Source organism: Oncorhynchus tshawytscha, linkage group LG04 (genome assembly GCF_018296145.1).
Source record: "Oncorhynchus tshawytscha isolate Ot180627B linkage group LG04, Otsh_v2.0, whole genome shotgun sequence".
Taxonomy (NCBI): domain Eukaryota; kingdom Metazoa; phylum Chordata; class Actinopteri; order Salmoniformes; family Salmonidae; genus Oncorhynchus; species Oncorhynchus tshawytscha.
Genome location: NC_056432.1, coordinates 38,064,566 through 38,082,005, shown reverse-complemented (window position 1 = coordinate 38,082,005; position 17,440 = coordinate 38,064,566). Strand labels below are relative to the sequence as shown.

Sequence of the window (17,440 nt, the reverse complement as noted above, 5' to 3'; positions counted from 1 at the left end):
CTTTCACTCCTCACGCACGAGTGGTCATGGAACACTGTGAGCGCCGTGGAAATGGCTGGCTGGGGTGTCAGCGCTGAGACTGACCACAGTTAGAATTATACATGAGAACAGAGAACACTAGGTGAAGTGTGTTGAAGCTGTGGATGGATGGATGATACCCCTGAAGGTTTGTAAGAAAAGAAAGTTGAGCAAATGAGAACATGCACAGATCAGATCAAATACAATGACTTTTGGGTCATATTTCTCCAGGTTTCTCAATTTGAGATGAAACGAAGGTAATGATTTCAAATGTTTTTTTTTGTGAAAGAGAAATTCAAATGAAAGGAAAACGTTGCACTTCTCCTTGGCCTTGCAGACATCAGCTTATAGTAATCCCCTTTACAAGGTGAAACAACAAGAAACTCATTGTTTCATTCTTCTTTTCTGAAGTGCTTCCAGCTTTCCTCTTCTGAATGTGTATTGAGCTGCTGCTTGGGGAGTGTTGAATTTCAATGGCTGGGCCATGATGGTGTGGCAGCAGCCAATACTGACAGGTTGTGATTCACAAATACCCCGCCTCACAGTACCAATGGAGTCGGAAAGAATAATAGGTGCTACCCCAGAGGTACATCTTAGGATAATGAACCATTTCAAACATACTGCCAGAGCTATGGAAGCCTGAAAATGGCTGCACGGCTCAATTTCACAGCATGCCAATGTGTGTGAGACAGAGAAGATGGTGCCGTGTGTTCTCTCCTCACCTATTATGAGGCTGAAACAAATACTGCATAAGGCTGCTTTCTCCTATCTTCACAGCGAAACAGCATTTCCCATTTCTGTTCTATGGCAATTTGAATAATCAATTTGATATTGTTCATGCTGTTTGGGTCACTTTTTTAGATCCCTTTGGAGAACAGAAATATGACAATATGACAAAAGGTTCAAGTGTATTGTTTGAGTAAAACACACCATTCCATTTAGTGCAGCCCTACTATTTGGTGTGCTCTTTATGGAGATACTACAATAATTAATGGGTCCTTGATCCATCAGTATGATCCATTTGTGTTTTTCTCAGTACACTGTTAAACTCTCTCCGCACAGAACCCGTTAGCGGGATGAAATTCGACAACATTTGGTGATCGCTACATACAGTGCCTTGCGAAAGTATTCGGCCCCCTTGAACTTTGCGACCTTTTGCCACATTTCAGGCTTCAAACATAAAGATATAAAACTGTATTTTTTTTGTGAAGAATCAACAACAAGTGGGACACAATCATGAAGTGGAACGACATTTATTGGATATTTCAAACTTTTTTAACAAATCAAAAACTGAAAAATTGGGCGTGCAAAATTATTCAGCCCCTTTACTTTCAGTGCAGCAAACTCTCTCCAGAAATTCAGTGAGGATCTCTGAATGATCCAATGTTGACCTAAATGACTAATGATGATAAATACAATCCACCTGTGTGATCAAGTCTCTGTATAAATGAGGTCCGTTAAAAGCGCAGAGAGCGTCATGAAGAACAAGTAACACACCAGGCAGGTCCGAGATACTTTTGTGAAGAAGTTTAAAGCCGGATTTGGATACAAAAAGATTCCCCAAGCTTTAAACATCCCAAGGAGCACTGTGCAAGCGATAATATTGAAATGGAAGGAGTATCAGACCACTGCAAATCTACCAAGACCTGGCCGTCCCTCCTCAGAGATCCTCACTGGCCGGGCAGCCATCCACAAGTCAAGAGGGTGGAGGGGCAGGTGTGGGCGCGGAGAAGGGACTGGTCGTTACCAGCTTGAGACGGGAGACATGGAAGGATGGACAGACCCTCATAGACCTGGAAAGCTGGAGACGATAGGTAATGGGGTTGATGCTCCTCAGGATCTTTAATGGTCCTATGTAGTGAGGAGCGAGCTTCCGCGAGTCCACCTTTAAGGGAAGATCACGGGTGGACAGCCATACCCATTAACACGGTCGGAGGAGCCAAAGAGGTCTTTGTGACAGTTTACCTGGTGTCGGGCAGAGGAGCAGAGCAAGGAGGATCACGTGCGTGTGATTCATGTGCGGCGACATCGTAGAATGAATGCCTCGGCTGATGGTACCCCCACTTTGGCCTCTTGTTCAGGAAGCGTACCCGAACTGACACTCGAACGGCTACAGTCCAGTGTACAAGTTTGGCAGTGTGTTATGAGCATATTCCACCCAGATGAGGAACTCTCTCCATCCTTCAAATACCGTGAGATGAACTGGGGCCCATGATCTGAGACAATGTCCTGAGGAAGTCCGTGATCATGAGATCAGCTGTCTCCTTCGCTGAGGGCAACTTGGGTAAGGTGATGAAATGGGCTGCGTTGGAGAACTAATCAACGACCACCAAGATAGTGGTAAGCCCATGGATGGAGGTAACCCTGTGATAAAGTCTACAGACAGGTGGGACCAGCGCCGGCTGGGGATGGGCGGAGGATGGAGCAACCCAGCCAGTCTCTGTCGTAATGACTTGCTTTGGATCTCACATCCAAGACTTGCTTTGGATCTCACATGTTGGTGGCCCAACATCCTCAATCATGTCGGGCCACCAGAATTTCCCCCTCAGGAACTCCAGTGTCCGATTAACCCCTGGATGCCCAGTTCATTTAGACGAGTCTCCCCATTGTAGTACTCGGGAACGGGCTGATCGCAGAACGTAAAGTCTGTTAGTGGGTCTCGCGCTGGGGTCAGGTTCTTGGGTCTGGCCTAGAGGTCGACCGATTATGATTTTTCAACGCCGATACCGATTATTGGAGGACCAAAAAAGCCGATGCCGATTAATCAGACTTTTTTTTTTTCATGTATTTATTTGTAATAATGACAATTACAACAATACTGAAAGAACACTTATTTTAACTTAATATAATACATCAATAAAATCAATTTAGCCTCAAGTAAATAATAAAACATATTCAATTTGGTTTAAATAATGCAAAAACAAAGTGTTGGAGAAGAAAGTAAAAGTGCAATATCAGTGCAAAAAAAGTGCAATAAGAAAAAGTGCAATAAGAAAGCTAACGTCTAAGTTCCTTGCTCAGAACATGAGAACATATGAAAGCTGGTGGTTCCTTTTAACATGAGTCTTTAATATTCCCAGGTAAGAAGTTTTAGGTTGTAGTTATTATAGGAATTCTAGGACTATTCCCCTCTATACCATTTGTATTTCATTAACATTTGACTATTGGATGTTCTTATAGGCACTTTACTATTGCCAGTGTAACAGTAAAGCTTCCGTCCCTCTCCTCGCTCTTCCCTGGGCTCGAACCAGCAACACAACAATTAGTGCGCGCTAACTAGCTAGCCATTTCACTTCGATTACATTAGCCTCATCTCGGGAGTTGATAGGCTTGAATTCATAAACAGCGCAGTGCTTGACGCACAACGAAGAGCTGCTGGCAAAACGCACAAAAGTGCTGTTTGAATGAATGTTTACGCGCCTGCTTCTGCCTACCACCGCTCAGTCAGATACTTAGATACTTGTATGCTTGTATGCTCAGTCAGATTATATGCAACGCAGGACACGCTAGATAATATCTAGTAATATCATCAACCATGTGTAGTTAACTAGTGATTATGAATGATTGTTTTTTATAAGATAAGTTTAATGCTAGCTAGCAACTTACCTTGGCTTACTGCATTCGCATAACAGGCAGTCTCCTTGTGGAGTGCAATGAGAGAGAGGCAGGTCGTTATTGCGTTGGACTAGTTAACTGTAAGGTTGCAAGATTGGATCACCTGAGCTGACAAGGTGAAAATCTGTCGTTCTGCCCCTGAACAAGGCAGTTAACCCACGTTCCTAGGCCATCATTGGAAATAAGAATGTGTTCTTAACTGACTTGCCTAGTTAAATAAAGGTATAAAAAATGTAAAAATGACATTATTTAAAAAAAAATTTAATCGGCAAATCGGCGCCCAAAAATACCAATTTCCGATTGTTATGAAAACTTGAAATCGGCCCTAATTAATTGGCCATTCCGAATAATCGGTCGACCTCTAGTCTGGGCTTGTTGAACCGTGGTCTCAATACTCCATATCACAGGGGCCACAATGTGTGAGCTGGGGATGATGGGCTCGGGGTCCCTCTTCATGTTAGAGACATCGTGTTGGCGGGACAGGGCGATAGGCTAGTGTGAAATTGAACCTGCTAAAAAACAGAGCCCACCTAGCTTGGCAACCGTTCAACCTCTTGGCTTCTTGAATGGAGACCAAGTCCGAAATCTTTGGAGGGAGCTGAAAGTCCGTATTGCCCAGCGATGGCCCCGAAACCTGAAGGATCTGGAGAAGGTCTGTATGGAGGAGTGGGCCAAAATCCCTGCTGCAGTGTGTGCAAACCTGGTCAAGAACTACAGGAAACTTATGATCTCTGTAATTGCAAACAAAGGTTTCTGTACCAAATATTAAGTTCTGATTTTCTGATGTATCAAATACTTATGTCATGCAATATAATCATACAGTGTGATTTTCTGGATTTTTGTTTTAGATTCTGTCTCTCACAGTTGAAGTGTACCTATGATAAAAATTACAGACCTCTACATGCTTTGTAAGTAGGAAAACCTGCAAAATCGGTAGTGTATCAAATACCTGTTCTCCCCACTGTATGTAGCGCTAGCCAGGGGTACCCTAGGATAAGGGATTCTCGGGAGCAGATATCAACAGAAAATTAAGAGTCTCTGAGTGGTTCACCCCAACCTGCAGTAGAATGGGCTTCATCTGATATTCCACCTTGCCAGAACCAAGGGCTCGAGTCTGCAGCGGGATGGGACAATTCAAGCAAGGGATTTGTAGTTATTTTGTGACGTCTTGATCAATGAAATTATCTGCTGTCCAAGAATACTTGAATCTGGTGCTGACGGTTGTCCGGGTGGAGGGTTGCAGATAGTGACAGACAGTGACTGGGTAGCTGGGGTGAATCTGCACACCTCGTCAGGGTCTCTCCTTGTCCTGGTGAGCCCTGGCGGTTCCTGTCAACTCTAGGCATGCAGCACGGAGATGACTAAGACCTCCGCAGTGGAGGCAACAGCCTTTGCACATGCGCCTGTCACGTTCCTGTGGGCTCAGACGTGTGCATTCCAACTGCAAGGGTTCCTCCATGCTGAGCTCTGTGGGCTTGGGGTGCTCAGGAAACCGGGATGCTGGAGTGGTGTCAAAGACCGCTATCTCACCCATTTTCGGATGCGGTTGTCAAAAATTATTGCCAGCGTTATTAGGGACTCGAGGTCCTCTCCCAGTTCTCGAGCTGCCAGTTCATCCGTGATGGAGTTAGACAGACCCTGGTGGAAAGTGGTTACCAGTGCCTCAGTATTCCACCCACTCTCGGCGGCGAGGATGCTGAACTCAATGGCAAAGTCAGCCACTAGCCTGGCACCCTGGCGGAGTCTAAATAGTCGGCTTGCTGCTTCTCGTCTGCCGACTGGGTGGTCAAAGACTCGACGCAGCTCGGCAGTGAAGGCTAATATGGAGCTGCAGGATGGTGGCTGCTGTTCCCACACAGCCGTTGCCCATGCCAGGGCCCTGCCCGAGAGCAGAGAGATGATGTAGGCGATCATGGCCCGGTCGGTGTGGAACGAGGAGGACTGTAACTCGAACACCAGAGAGCACTGAGTGAGGAAACTCTTGCATCCACCTGGGTGGTCGTCATTCCGTTCGGGGGCTGGGATCTTGGGTTCCCGGTGCATGGGCCCTGTATGAACTACGGCGATGCCTGTAGCAATATGCGATGAAATTGGTGCATTATCTCCTCCTCGGTTGGGAGCGTGCTGTGGTTGGAGGGAATCAGAAACAGAAAACACCTCTCTTAAAGGGAAATCATAATTAGTAATAGGACACACCTGAGTGTCATTAATGTCTCTAGGACGGTCTCTGTCGTCCCTTGGGGACAGGTGGAACCATGACAGTTATGATTTATGCTTCCCAAATGGCTCCCTATTCCCAATTTAGTGCACTACTTTTGGTCAGGGCCTATAGGGCTCTAGTCAAATGTAATGCACTATATTGGGAATAGGGAGCCATTTGGAATGCAGAGTAACTTTCTAAAACAGTCATAATGAAAATTACTTAAGACTCATGCAGCATATTATGGCTAATTAATTAAACTAGCTGACTTTTCGGTAAGAGTCAGTACTCAGTACACTACCACAGCTTGCAAGCTCAGATCTCAAAAAGCAGAGCTGCCAATCACTATCTCCTTAAAGTCATTCCATCTACTTGGCCATCCATGGTGTGAAGACAAGATGACGCTAGCTGTGTTTATAATTGCTTTACACTCAGAATAGCCTGGATGAAGATGAAACCCGCTGTTCATTCCTTAATCCCTTCATTAAACAATAAAAAGTAGATGAATGATGTGAGAAAGGCTGCTGCTACTGGTTACCTGTTTCAAATAAAAGTGCACAAGATGATAAATGTCACCTCATTTTGCAAAATAGATTTTAATTGTCCTATGTGAATATTATTTAAATAGAATATGGCAACAGTGTCTGTATTCTGTGGCCACAATGTGCTTTGTTCTCAACATTTCACTGATACTCCTCTCATTGAGGTCTTTAAACATATGCAGGTGGAATAAAGTACAGTTCATGTCGTTTGTGATCTTATACACACACACACACACACACTGATGTCTAATGTGAAGGTCAAAGTTTTGTCTGTTTTTTGGGGGGGTATGAGAGAGACGAGAGAGAGCAGCAGTGATTACAATGTCTGGACCACTCAGTGCCTCCCTGCCTGCCTCCCTGCATGGCCTCAGCTGACAGCAATAGAATGCATTGACCCAGTCTATATTAGGACCAACTTTTTGTCGGTTACTCTTGCACTTGCTGTCCTACTTCCCCCCCCCCATGTGCCTGGAGGTAGATCCGCCAGAGTCATTTGTGGCTTTGTCCGAAATAGCACCTTATTCCCTATTTCAACTGGCGGACCGCAGACCGGATCGGTCAGGCTTCGACCCATGGTTTGATATAAACACACATAAGACATGGAAGAATGTGTAGAATTGCAGGAAATTAGCTTAACATATGCTAAATGTTCCCTCTGCCAACAAGAGGGGTGTGAACAGTTTGGGGTTGCATAGGTTGCAAGGTGAAGGTTTCTTACTACGCTATCCGGACCTTTGCCACCTAGGAAATTTGTGTGTATGGATCTTCTCAAATAGTACTTGAGTACCCATGCCCTATATAAGCTGTTTAGTGCTCTATAAAGGGATTTGGGTGCTATTTGGAACACAGACAGAATATTGAGTGTTCCTTGGCCTACAGAATTATCCCCAGCATCATATCAGCTACTGTATGCAGACCTACAGAGTCCAGGAGCATGCATGCACACACGCAAGCACACACACACTCTCTGCTGGAAATCAATGGGAACCTAGACACAGTCTGGTTCATTGGACAATGAAACCTGTTGTGGTGACTTTGATGCAGCAGCACTGGAGAAAAGAAACACAATTGCTGCAGCATGATGGTTCAATGCAGTAATGCATAATACTGTATCTCTTCTTTTTTTGAAGCGCAAGGATATGCTGCTTCTTCGCTTAAACTGAGATGAAAATGTCCAGCTATGGCGTTGAGAGCAAAGATAATATATTGTCTGCAAGCCAAAAATATTATTTTATTATGCCTCACATGAATGGGAATGAAGCACTCAGTCTTTCTGCTGAAATGCAACGTCTCATTTTATCTCGTTATTTATTTTTCTCTCCCTCTCTTTCTCATCAACTAATGCTGTGCATTAACCAAAATGTCAGTTAATTTTTGTTTTCTAAATAACTAATTGGCCAACAAGTTAAATTATTTGAATTCCCTTTAGTAAAAAAAATTCTGTGCACTCAACACCCTGTTTGTGCCATTTCTCTAGATAGATTTCTCTCTGGGACATGTTGTCCAACTCATCATAGTTACATGCAGAAAACGTGGTAATTAACTACAATGACTAGAATCCATTGCGCCTACAGCTGCCTGTTCTCATTGGCTGTGTTCGAGAGGATTAAAACCGCAATGCATCATGGGTAAATTGTGACTGACTGATCTACAAATAATTAGTAGTTATTTATGTTGAAAGGTGATTTGTAGATCAGTCAGTCACTTGGAATAAAATAAGTCAAATCAAATCAAATAAAAAAATATACACAACGACTTAAATATTTCCTTAAAGTAAAGTAATGTGAATAAGGGATGGTTTATTAGTAAGTGATATGCAGTACTGGGCAGTCCCTACCATCATTGGGGTTTTATTAATAGAAAAGTAGACATCATATATGATACTAAAAACAAGTATGTAATATAGACACATAATATACATAACCAAAATATTGTGTTTAAGTAAAATAATGTGAATAAATGATGGTTAGATTCTAATAGTAATAGTAACGGACAATCACTACCATCAATTGTTTTATTCTGTGTTGCTACAGCGTTGAACCCACATAAAGCATTTATTTTTGAAAGAAAATCAAAACCGAAACTATAAATCGTTCATTGCTGAGCTTTACACACGTTCTCACCGCCTATATTTTTTAAATTGTACCTTTTTATTTTACTAGGCAAGTCAGTTAAGAACAAATTCTTATTTTCAATGACAACCCACTGTTCCTAGGCTAACTGCCTGTTCAGGGTATGTAATGTAGATGCTAAGCCTAACCCTTTCTATAACTATTGGTTTCATATGTAAATGTAGATGCTAAGCCTATCCCTTTCTATAACTATTGGTTTCATATGTAAATGCAGATGGTAAGCCTATCCCTTCCTATAACTATTGGTTTCATATGTAAATGCAGATGGTAATGCTTCCCTCTTGACAGACGATTCTACCTAATGACTAAGTATTAACACCATGCAACCTGGCTGGCAGCACAGAAACAGTGTGCAGTTACCTCAGCGTTAATTAGATTCTCTGCAATTACCCACTCTCATTTATCTTGTATTAATTAACCATGAAATGATGATTGGCTCAGATTTTATGAAGGTTCATTTCCTGTTATATTTTGGTCTCATTTTCCCATTTATTTTCATTATTTATGGTATGAGGTATGAAATGATAATGCAGAGCAGGCTCTCTCTTAACTGTTCGGGTGAGCTAGGTAAGGGAAATGTGTGTGTGTGTGCGTGCATACTTGTGTGCCTGTCCGAGAGAGAGAAGCACTGAAGGACATGCTAAGGGCAGGAGGAGGCAGGGGTGCTGTGTATGTGTGTGTGTGTGTCATTGAGTGACTCACAGTGCAGTATCCAGGATGCCTCTCGCTCTCTCCACTCAGGCTGCTCTCCTATCAGCACTCAGTCTGTTGGAGTGGTAGTAGTCTGCCATTTTTACTCACCCCTATTATCCAGACAAAGTAAGGATCTAGCCCAGATGAACAGTTATGTCTCTGAGAAAGTGTAGGCAGCAGACCCTATGTGTAGGCAGAAGACCCTATGTGTAGACAGCAAGCCCTAGGTGTAGACAGTAGACCCTATGTGTAGACAGCAGACCCTATGTGTAGACAGTAGACAGCAAGCCCTATGTGTAGACAGCAAGCCCTAGGTGTAGACAGTAGACCCTAGGTGTAGACAGTAGACCCTAGGTGTAGACAGTAGACCCTAGGTGTAGACAGTAGACCCTAGGTGTAGACAGCAGACCCTAGGTGTAGACAGCAGACCCTAGGTGTAGACAGCAGACCCTAGGTGTAGACAGCAGACCCTAGGTGTAGACAGCAGACCCTGGGTGTAGGCTGCAGTTCCTAGGTGTAAACAGCAAACCCTAGGTGTACACAGCAGACCCTAGGTGTAGACAGCAGACCCTAGGTGTAGACAGCAGACCCTAGGTGTAGACAGCAGACCCTAGGTGTAGACAGCAGACCCTAGGTGTAGACAGCAGACCCTAGGTGTAGACAGCAAGCCCTAGTGTAGACAGCAAGCCCTATGTGTAGACAGCAAGCCCTATGTGTAGACCAAGCCCTATGTGTGACAGCAAGCCCTATGTGTAGACAGCAAGCCCTATGTGTAGACAGCAAGCCCTATGTGTAGACAGCAGACCCTATGGTAGACAGCAGACCCTATGTGTAGACAGCAGACCCTATGTGTAGACAGCAGACCCTATGTGTAGACAGCAGACCCTATGTGTAGACAGCAGACCCTATGTGTAGACAGCAGACCCTATGTGTAGACAGCAGACCCTATGGTGACAGCAGACCCTATGTGTAGACAGCAGACCCTATGTGTAGACAGCAGACCCTAGGTGTAGACAGCAGACCCTAGGTGTAGACAGCAGACCCTAGGTGTAGACAGCAGACCCTAGGTGTAGACAGCAGACCCTGGGTGTAGGCTGCAGTTCCTAGGTGTAAACAGCAAACCCTAGGTGTACGCAGCAGACCCTAGGTGTAGATGACATTTGCATCCAAAATGACACCCGATTCCCTTTATGGTGCACTTATTTGGACCAGAGCCCTGGTCAAAATTTGGGACACATCCACATACTGTCTCTTGCAAGCCAGCAGACCTTAGGCCTAGCCTAGGCTTCCTACATCAGGAATCTTATCTGGCTATCTATAGAGGAGAACTGGAGATGACATCAGACATGTAATGTGTGACTGTGCCTTAATGCACAGCATTGTGTCACAGTGTGCTGTAGCCAGATCACTACCCACTATCTCCACTGGGAGATTGAAGTGGAGGAGAATACATGCAAACAAGCGTTGCATTTTAGTCATAGATGGGCTCATCCGTCATATGGCTCTTTAAAATTCCTTTCAGTGCAGTGCTGTGAATGTACTATATGAGGGAAATGTATATGAGTAATGCTTTGTGTCTAAAAATGTAAACTGCTTGATTCCAGCCAGCAAAAAAAAAAGTTAAATATGTTTGACTGTTGAATTGTGAAAATAATACGTCACAATACAATGAGCTGAAGTCAACTTAAAAAGGAATAATTTTGGTCTGAAGTTTTAATAGTTTTTAATCAGTCTGCCAATGACCCTGCCTGGCGGGGTCGTTTCCTGGTAGAAATGGCTGCGTCTGTCTCCTGGCAGCCAGGTGCATTTAGCTCTCTCGTTCTCTCTTTATCTCTCTCGTTCTCACTCTATCCCTTTCACTCTCTTTCTCAATATCTCTCTCTTCACCTCTCTCTCCCTGTCTTTACTTACTGTATCTGTCTTCCTCCTCTCTCTCTCTCTTCCCTCTCGCTCTCTCTCTCCGCCCCCTCTGATTCCCCCCTCTCTCTGTCAGGATAATGTGTTTCTGCAGCAGGCGGGCAGCACAGATGGAGTTTCCGGGAGCGGTCCTCATCCCATCACTCCCCACTTTGTATTACTCCATACAACTGCTGAATTACCTCCATTTGCATCCCACCAGGAACCAAATGATCAAGCCCACGAGGAGTGTAGATTGTTTCTGTCCCCTGGAACTGTGGCGTATAGAGCTTACTGATGTGCTCAGTGTACAGCTGGCCCCTAAGCACCATGCTGCTCTAACCTACAGGGTTTGGAAAGTATTTGCTGGGGCTGGTTTATACTGTGCACCACACACCGTGTATACATACACACCACGCATTGATGAATCGTGTCATTTCTTTTGTTATATTCAGGTGTCCATTTATCCCTAAAATGTCTGATTCTGTGCAGCAAAGCTTTGTGTGAAAAAGAAACAACATTCTCCTTCATGCAGGGAGAGATTTGTTTTGTTTTTACTATTTGTTGGCTGATAGCCTTTTTACTGAACCTGTGTGTGTGTGTGTGTGTTTTCCTTGCAGGGCAGTGAGGAGGGAGACGTGGACAAGAACAAGTGTTGCACACTGTGTAACATGTCCTTCACCTCAGCAGTGGTGGCACAGTCACATTACCAAGGCAAAATCCACGCCAAGAGACTAAAGCTGCTGCTGGGGGAGCAGCCTGCCATCACAGCAAAAGGTTTGTCTCTCACTCACTCTCTCACTCTCTCACTCTCTCACTCTCTCACTCTCTCACTCTCTCACTCTCTCACTCTCTCACTCTCTCACTCTCTCACTCTCTCACTCTCTCACTCTCTCACTCTCTCACTCTCTCACTCTCTCACTCTCTCACTCTCTCACTCTCTCACTCTCTCACTCTCTCACTCTCTCACTCTCAATTTATTAGCATGGGAAACATATGTTTACAATGCCAAAGCAAGTGAAATGGATAAACAAAAATATCTCTCTCTAACTCATTCTCATTTAGACTAAGCAGCTGCATTTTGTTTCCCTGTGTGATGACATCAGATAATCGGATGAGATTTGCAGTGACAGATGTGACAGAGATGTTTACCACAGAGATGTATGTTACGACAGATGTGCTTGTCCTCACACACAAAGGTGCTAGCTTTGACAAGCAAACAAGTAGGCAGGCAGAAAGGCAGAAAGCCACAGGTAGACTTTGGGATACCAGCTCACCTAGCTTGCTAAAACAGAGAGAGGCGCTGCAGCTCGTGTGTGTGGACTGGTGAAGAATCTAATTTTATCTTTTTTTTTGTCCGTGGGTGTTTTGATTAGATCCAATCATCGTCTGCTGCAGCACCTCAGGGTTGAGGAAAGTCTGGACGATATTGTAAACCACAGCAGCTGCTCCCCGCGCCGCAAATCTGTTTACAAATTGACAGTTGAGAGAATAATGAAAGCTGGCCATGGGGGAAATTAGGATTAGAAAAAATAACCACACTTTTATTTAATCAGATCACTCCCCCTTATGCAACACCTGAGACCTGGATATCCAGAGAGGATGCAGGAAGTGAATACAAAAATCATCAACTTTGTTTATTTGGGGTATCCTTTCTCTTAAGAATATCTATACTGATGGTACGTTTTATTTCATGTGTCTGTTAATTCAGATATCCTTGACCAAAACTTTTACTTTAGCTTAGTGTAAAGCCCTCTGTGCTTTTTGTTTGAGTCTGTGCAATAGCCCACTATTGTTAGTGGAGAATCAGACTGATTCAATACATGGTTTGTGTTAATAGACAAGAGATGCCAAGCCCTGAAACTGCCACAATTCTCATCGTAGCAGTCGTTGCCTGAGTCTCTGTCTGTGTGGGTGTGTTTGTGTAAATGTTTCTTTGTCAGTTCTATATGTAGCCAAAGAGTTGTACAAATGCAGCACATAAAGCTGAAACATATCTAGGCCCAGTCCCAGTCAGTTACCCTGGAAGCTCAGGCTTGTTTTTCCTTCAGCGCTTTCTGTTCTGGGAACACTGCTTTCCTCCTCCTACTCTCGTCTTATCCTCCATTCAGCCCCCTTTCGATAACACTTTATTTGGATGGTCCATTTGTAAATGCTCTACAGACTATCAGTAACATTTCAACTATCTACTAACCCTAACCTTAACCCTTACCCTTAAACCTAACCCTAACTGTAACCTTAGCAAGCTGTTGCTTATCAACAGATGGACCATCCGGACTTTCCAAATAAACTGTGACCCCCCCCTTTCTCCCAGTGAGTCCACACTCAGGGTATGAGGGCAGAGCAGCAGAGAGACATGCTGTGTCACCCTTTCGCCGCACATCATCCATCGGCATTCACGCTGCCTGGCCCTCGGCTGTAACTGACCCCAGGAGTCAGGTCAAATTGTGTGTGTTACTGAAAGAACCCTATTCTCAAAGAAAAAACATTTGAAAAGGAAAATGATAAACAAAGCAGCTGACTAGCTTAAAAGCTCTTTGGTTCACGAGTGACGTGTGTTTAACCCTGATACGTGTTGTTTTGTAGAATTCACACATGGATGTGTTGTACACATGGACCACGTGTTACTCAGAATTGGACAATCCAGTTAATATTCCCGGTATTCCATGATCAGACCTTGTGTCCCACTATGTGGCAGGAATTATTCTGCATTTAATATGTGCATTAGGGCATCCCTTTAAAGATAAGGCTTTTGTGCCATAAATAATATGGTGGTGGAGACCTAGAGGGAGGGAGAGTAGTGGTCGCTTCCAAGCAGGGTGAGGCATGTCTCTGCAGCCTTCATCAACCATTACAGGCCTGAACCCCTCTCCTCCTCCTTGCCCCCCCCCTTCCTCCTCCCCCTTGCTTCGTCCTCTTTGTCCTTCTCCCCTCCTCCTCAACCTCCTTCTCCTCCTCTGTCATGATGTTGGTGACATAACCACCTCCTCAGCCTGCAGCTTCAGGGAGCTACTGTAACCCTGGTGCAGGAAGTAGAGTATACTGCAATCAAGGTTTTACAATCAGTGTGGCATTATGTTTTGTTTCCGCTTGATTTCCTTAAACTGAGGAAGTGCTCAGTGCTCTGCTGTGGTATTTAGAGACAGCAGGGAATCAGCAGTACAGTAGCCTACTGGGTCATGTTAGTAGGGAGGTTACTAGGGGACAGAAGCGTTATTCCTCATAGAGTGAGCTGTGTCTCGCTCCTTCCTTCGTAAAACATTGGTTACTTTACATAACATTTTGATTTATTTGGTATAACGTATGCTGATTGCTGATACTGTAAAATAGTGGTTAGATAAAACTCTGTTCTGCTGTGTCTGCTATTTCCCCTCATGCCTCCCTGTCTGTCACTGACAGATTCAGTCATTAACCACGCCATCTGTGGCCAATGGTTCGGAACAGAGGATGCTCCTGTCCCAACCGAGGGAGGCCAGACAGAGCAATCAATCGCACTGTCACCCAACAAATACAGCTAGAGCCACAGACAGACAGACAGACCCCCCCCCAGACCCCAGCCACAGTGTCAGATTGTAGCCACTGTACTAAACCCATAACCCACTTCACCTACAGTAAACACATGAATGATTTAATATATAACACCTCCATTCTCCTGCAGAATGACAGGACAATCGACAGTATGTGTAGGTTGGAGATGCTACCTTAAATATGCTAGCTGCTGAAATTAATGGATTTATTGAGAACTACTTTTGTGCACTACACCCATAGGGCTCTGGTCAAAAGTAGTGCACTATATAGGAAATAGGGTACCATTTGGAAGGCAGAAAATGTCCGGAAGATAAATCCACCAGGGCATCAGGAAGCCTGAGTTTATTGATTTCTACATAATGAACATTATTGAAGTGGCCGGGTGCCTCTGTTAATCCTCCCGTCTCCAAGGGAACTGTTGTTTCAGCCTTTTCCACCTTCAGCCAATAACACAAAACACAAAACCCCAGGATCTGCAGCTCTGTTTCAGCCTTTCAGCCTTCAGCCAATGACACCTCACTCTGGCTGCATCCTGAGTGACACACTATTCCTATATAGTGCACTACTTTCAACCGACTTTTGGTCGTAGTACTGCACTATATAGGGAAAGGCATTTACCCCAACTAGAGGCGGCCCCCTCAGTTTCATTTGGACATCAGTGAGCCCCTCAGAAAACAAAATGGTGCTTGACGCCCTCTGGGCGCACACATCCAACCACAACCACTGTTAGAGCTGCTTATATTCAGGATAGCTTTACTCTAGATTCCCTCTCCTTTTATGGTATGTGTGAGATGAAGTATGACTGTATAAATGATTATGCCCTTTTAGTTGAACTCCTCATAGACCTGGTTAGTTGTATGGTAATATGTGTGCATAATCACTGACCCATATACTGTTGCTACATGCTTTCACATGCTTCTTTAATCTAAGGTTAATCGTTAGCACACTGAGCTGTCCAATTTCCGCCTCTGCTAATGCTGTTTTTGACTTGGGTAGCTCTGAATAAACGTTAATTCACCATTAGTATTCTTATGTCCCGTAATATCCCAAATGGCTAATCACTTTCTCTGAGCACTGTCGACAGCTCATATTGAACATTTCTGTCCGGTCTCCATTCACAGGCAATGAATGAGCAGAATAGTTTGAATGTCATTTCCCTAGAACCACAACAGCATAATGCTGGAATATATTTTCTCCACATTTGGTTAAGCACGGCATTCATTCGAGTTAATTGTGAAATAATTTTGAGAAAGCACATTCTGAAGTTTATGACCTTGGGTTTTTAGCATCATTACATCTAATGGAAAGGCTAGCTGCTGCACACTTAAGGATCCATTACGGTATATGATCCCAGTAAATGTACCATCTGAACCTGGATGCAGCCCTGCATGGTTCACGCGTAGTTGATTAAAAACCCTATAGTAGGGCTGTCAAACTCATTCCATGGAAGGCCTAGTGTCTGCTGTTTTTTATTATTTTTTATTAACCCCTACACGACAATGTGAGGGGGAGTTCCTTACTAATTAGTGACTTTAATTCATCAATTAAGTACAAAGGAGGAGTGAAAACCCGTACCGGTTCTGTCTAATATACAGCTGTTGTGTTTGTTTGGGTTGTTTTTCATGGACTGCACAGCTTGCATGTGGTCTCGCCCGCTTGGAAGTGTGTATTGAGAACTAAATATTTTCTTCTGTACGGGGGGGGGGAGATAAGGCAGAGGGGGATAGAAAGCCCTGAAGGGAAGGTTTTGTAGGAACAGATAAATACACAGAATTCAGAACACTTAGATCCTTCTCTTTTTTGATCTGATTCTGAATCTCAACAGATTTCTAAATATTAATTCAGAATAAGACTGCACTGTATATGTGTGCTCTGAATGCTGTTCAATATCCTGTTTTTATATGAAGCAAAAGGTGGTTATTTTCTTATTGGACACTAAAGCTATACCATAAAGAGGATGAAGATATTAGTTGGCCTTCGCTTTAGATGAAATGCAGCATGAGTTTAGCATCCTTAGCCATTTGGGTTATTTGCATACTGTACCTGAAAAATAAATGACCAATTTCACTGCCTACAGTGTGATGGGTGTATTTAGGTCATTGCTTTATGCTAGTTTATCCAGATAGAATAAAGACACCTCCTTAGGAATTCTCTCTTTCTCTTTCTACATACACCTAGGGGGTCATTAACTCGTTTTTCAACAACTCCACACATTTCTTGTTAACAAACTATAGTTTTGGCAAGTCGGTTAGGACATCTACTTTATGCATGACACAAGTAATTTTTCCAACAATTGTTTACAATTCCAGTGGGTCAGAAGTTTACATACACTAAGTTGACTGTGCCTTTAAACAGCTTGGAAAATTAGGTCATGGCTTCTGATAGATAGGCTAATTGACATAATTTGCGTCAATTGGAGGTGTGGATGTATTTCAAGGCCTACCTTCAAACTCAGTAACTCTTTGCTTGACATCATGGGAAAATCAAATGAAATCAGCCAAGACCTCAGAAAAATGTTTGTAGACCTCCACAAGTCTGGTTCATCCTTGGGAGCAATTTCCAAACGCCTGAAGCTAACATGTTCATCTCTACAAACAATAGCAATAGTATGCAAGTATAAACACCATGGGACCACGCAGCCATCATACTGCTCGGGAAGGAGACGCGTTCTGTCTCCCATAGGGGAGGGTTTGGGTGGGCGTCTGTCCACGGTGGCGGCTCTGGCGCGGGACGTGGACCCATCTCCACCATAGTCTTAGTCCGCTTTTTTAGCGTCCTTTGAGTGGCGACCCTCACCGCTGACCTTGGCCTAGTAA

General features: G+C 43.9%; 1 protein-coding gene across 1 annotated transcript in view; it reads left to right on the top strand.

Moving 5' to 3' along the window:
- Positions 1 to 17,440, top strand: part of zmat4a (zinc finger, matrin-type 4a) — a 145,091-nt gene that overhangs the window by 69,530 nt on the left and 58,121 nt on the right. Inside the window, exon 4 of the mRNA XM_024418010.2 lies at positions 11,717 to 11,873. Coding sequence (XP_024273778.1) covers positions 11,717 to 11,873 — 157 coding nt within the window. The remainder of the gene's footprint in view (positions 1 to 11,716; positions 11,874 to 17,440) is intronic.